This window comes from Diaphorina citri, unplaced genomic scaffold, assembly GCF_000475195.1.
Source record: "Diaphorina citri unplaced genomic scaffold, Diaci psyllid genome assembly version 1.1 scaffold6977, whole genome shotgun sequence".
NCBI classification, from domain to species: domain Eukaryota; kingdom Metazoa; phylum Arthropoda; class Insecta; order Hemiptera; family Psyllidae; genus Diaphorina; species Diaphorina citri.
The window spans coordinates 1-3,582 of NW_007384353.1; the positions used below are offsets into that span (position 1 = coordinate 1).

General features: G+C 41.8%; 1 protein-coding gene across 1 annotated transcript; it reads left to right on the top strand.

The window, feature by feature from the left end:
* Positions 1-219: 219 nt before the first annotated feature.
* Positions 220-3,151, top strand: LOC103522123 (probable ATP-dependent RNA helicase DDX5). Its single transcript, XM_026832462.1, has 6 exons — positions 220-371; positions 639-749; positions 1,179-1,240; positions 1,352-1,411; positions 1,793-2,038; positions 2,517-3,151. The coding sequence occupies exons 1-6, from the start codon at positions 244-246 to the stop codon at positions 2,795-2,797; spliced, it is 888 nt and encodes a 295-aa protein (XP_026688263.1). The 5' UTR covers positions 220-243; the 3' UTR covers positions 2,798-3,151.
* Positions 3,152-3,582: the final 431 nt, after the last annotated feature.

Consider the following 3,582-nt stretch of genomic DNA (forward strand, 5'->3'; position numbering starts at 1 on the left):
GTTTGTAGAGATCTGCCATGAATATGAGAAACCAGCCAAGTAAGTTTGTATTTTTGGCGTTAATTTTTCAACACGAAACGATGTTTTGGGAGGATATTACTATTTTTTGTCCCATTCAACTCAATGTGGGATCTGCCAACCTAGTTGCTAATCCCAATATTAAACAGTTTGTAGAAATCTGCCATGAATATGAGAAACCAGCCAAGTAAGTTTGTATTTTTGGCGTTAATTTTTCAACACGAAATGTTTTTTGAGGGAGATATCACTACTTTTTGTCCCATTCAACTCAATGTGGGATCTGCCAACCTCGCTGCTAATCCCAATATCAAACAGTTTGTAGAGATTTGCCATGAGTATGAGAAACCAGCCAAGTAAGTTTTGTAGAAGCCAACTCTTGTAGAAGCCAACAATGTTGGATCTGCCAACCTCGCTGCTGTCAAACAGTTTGTAGAGCTTTGCCATGAGTATGAAAAACCAGCCAAGTGAGTAGATTAGTAAAAGAAGGTTTTTTTTTAGTTTCATATCAGCATTTTTTATGGAGGCCAACTTTTGGCTTAAAATTTCATCACGAAGTGTTTTTTTTGGAGGGATATCACTATTTTTTGTTGTACATAAATATTTGATCGTATGTATTTCAGACTGCAGAATCTACTGAAGGAAATATTCGTGGATGGTCCCAGAAGAACAATCATATTCGCCAGTACTAAGAGAACTGTGGATGACCTTGTCATTATGGTTAATAAATATGGGTAAGTGAGAATCACTATTATTTTTAATGATTTAACGTCATTGTATAACGGCTAAGGAATTTAGTGACGCGGGTTATACTCTCCATTTGGTGACAAGGTACCCGCCTTCTCACATTAACCTCACCCAGCCAGAGTGGGACCGGGCAAAGCCAGCAGCACGCGATTGCCCAGATGACCCATCCGAATACTAAACACGCTCAATGTTGCCTAACTTCAGTGATCCTTTGGCAATTGGTGCAATCAACGTGCTATCGCCGCTGGCGGATGTCAGTTACCCTTTGAAATGTTGACAATATTTTCTAAAAGTGCCAATTTTCTGTCGCTGGTGGAACCTGAACTCGGGACTTTCTGTATGGTAGGTCCGTTACCAGTTTAACACTTGTGTTTTTCTTGGATATGTTTTACATTTCTGGTTTATCTTGGTTGCAGGTATCGAGCGATGGGTATTCATGGAGATAAATCACAATGGAATAGAGACCAAACATTACGGGGTGAGTAGCTATTTGTTCCTTTCTTTTTTACTTTCCCTATTTATGTGAGAGGTAGTTAAGGGCCAACGATTTTCTTCAATTGACTCTTTTGTTTCCTCTTTTTGTTTTCAGACTTCAGATCAGGTTACATCAATGTACTCATTGCATCTGATGTAGCATCCAGAGGTCTAGGTAAGTAAGTTTTTTTCCTTTTCGAAAATAGGAGTACAGGATAGGAGAAAGCGTGCCGTTCCATGAACGAACCTTACCTGTTCAGGATAAACTTCGCTATGTACGGGAATCGTAATCACAATTTAGCGCTAACAAGACAGACGCCCTTCCCATCTAGCTAACTCTTCTTCTTCTGTCTGATGTTTTTTTCTTTACCATTTTCCGTATTCTATTCAGTCCAACTTTCTCTTATTCAATTTTATGTCATTCTTTATTTTTTTACTATTTTCCGTTTTTCAATCAGTTCAATTTTCTCTTGTTCTTTTGTACAATTTCATTTCGTTTTTCTCAATTTCTAAGTTCTATCAAATAAATTTTGTTTCTCATATTCTCTCTTCTCAGATGTGGAGGACATCAAGTACGTGGTCAACTACGATTTCCCGGACAACACGGAGAACTACGTCCATCGCATAGGTCGCACGGCGCGATCCACCAAGACCGGCATCTCCTACACTCTATTCACTCCACTGAACGGGAACAAGGCTCAGGATCTGATAGATATACTGAATGAGGCACACCAGTTTGTACCGGACAGATTGCTCCTGTTGGCCGCCAAGAATAAACCCATCACCACACGACAGTGGAAACGTGAGTATTGGCGGCGGAAGAGTAGTGAAATATTGGCGGAATGGTAGTAAACATTGGCAGAATAGTGGAATAAATTAGTGGAATGTAAGTCCCAAATGAAGCGAGAACGAAAAGACAAGATTGTGGAGAAAGGCCTAAGCCCGTTCCGAGAGAAATCGAACCTTCACCTGGTTAGAAACAAGTTTATAAGTCCGGAATCCTGCCACCTAGTTAGGGGCTTAGGTAAGGCGCGTCCTGACTTGTCAAGGGCTAGCCAGTTCGATTACCGCCCGAGCGAATTTTATTCGAGCGGATAGAGGTTGGTCGCAGAAGGGCTGGATTTCTCCTATCCTGTCTTCTCCTCTCTCGCTTTCGGGACAGATAAACGCTTAGCAATTCGAGTTGCAGTTCCCTCTATCAAATCTCTTTAAAAAAAAGCTCTCCCTTAAAGGGGATTCAGCTAATTAAAGCTTCATAAATGTTGTTTATGTGCTTTCAGAGCGTATCGCCGGGCGAGGTAACAAGGGCTTCGGGTACCGTGCTGCTGTCAGGCGCGGTCTCAACACCAAACCCTACACTCACAAGTACTACAGGGACGGACACCACCTGTTCATTCACACCCTGGCTACAGGCAAGGTCAGGGACGAAGCGTACAAGGACTACCCGGGCAATTATCCAGAGAAAGATATCATTGCTCTCGATTCGAGTCCACTCCTGAATGATCCCAAGTATAAGCCGAATATTGGTGGCAACACGCCTGTACAGAGAAATATCATCTAACATTCTAAATAGATAACCAACGATCCTAAGTCTTCTTCTTTGCCTTTTCCCGTTTCGAAACGGCGTTTTTTCGTGAGCCTTTTAATTAGGCTTAGGGTGATTGTTTTATACAGTGACGATAAAAGCCCAGCAACAGAAAGATGTACAAAATTCAATGGTAAATCGGGAAAACTGCTCCATAGTTATTGAGGAACAGGAACTAACACAGTGTTAAATCTGATCTTGAAATCTACCGGGACGTTTTTTTTACCGGATCTGGAAATCGACTGTAGTGTGAACGTTCTCATTTAAAATGTATTGCGTCTCAGAAAAAAAAAACGGGCCAGAAAAAAAAAAAAAAAAAAAAAAAAAAAAGACCATCCTGTCTTCCTTCTCTCTTCGCTTTCGGGACGATAAGACCTTAGCAGTTGCAGTTCCCTTTATCAAATCTCTTAAAAAAAAGCTCTCCCTTAAAGGGGATCCAGCTAATTAGAGCTTCATAAATGCTGTTTATCTGCTTTCAGAGCGTATCGCCGGGCGAGGTAACAAGGGCTTCGGGTACCGTGCTGCTGTCAGGCGCGGTCTCAACACCAAAGTCCTGTCTTCCTTCTCTCTTCGCTTTCGGGACGATAAGGCCTTAGCAGTTGCAGTTCCCTTTATTAAATCTCTTAAAAAGCTCTCCCTTAAAGGGGATTCAGCTAATTAAAGCTTCATAAATGTTGTTTATCTGCTTTCAGAGCGTATCGCCGGGCGAGGTAACAAGGGCTTCGGGTATCGTGCTGCTGTCAGGCGCGGTCTCAACACCA

What these genes read in the sequence shown, in the direction of transcription:
- LOC103522123 (XM_026832462.1), top strand. Translation starts at nt 244, where the DNA reads ATGTTTTTTGAGGGAGATATCACTACTTTTTGTCCCATTCAACTCAAT. An exon ending in ATTATGGTTAATAAATATGG is followed by an intron (nt 750 to 1,178) that starts GTAAGTGAGAAT and finishes TCTTGGTTGCAG; the next exon opens with GTATCGAGCGATGGGTATTC. An exon ending in TAGAGACCAAACATTACGGG is followed by an intron (nt 1,241 to 1,351) that starts GTGAGTAGCTAT and finishes TTTTGTTTTCAG; the next exon opens with ACTTCAGATCAGGTTACATC.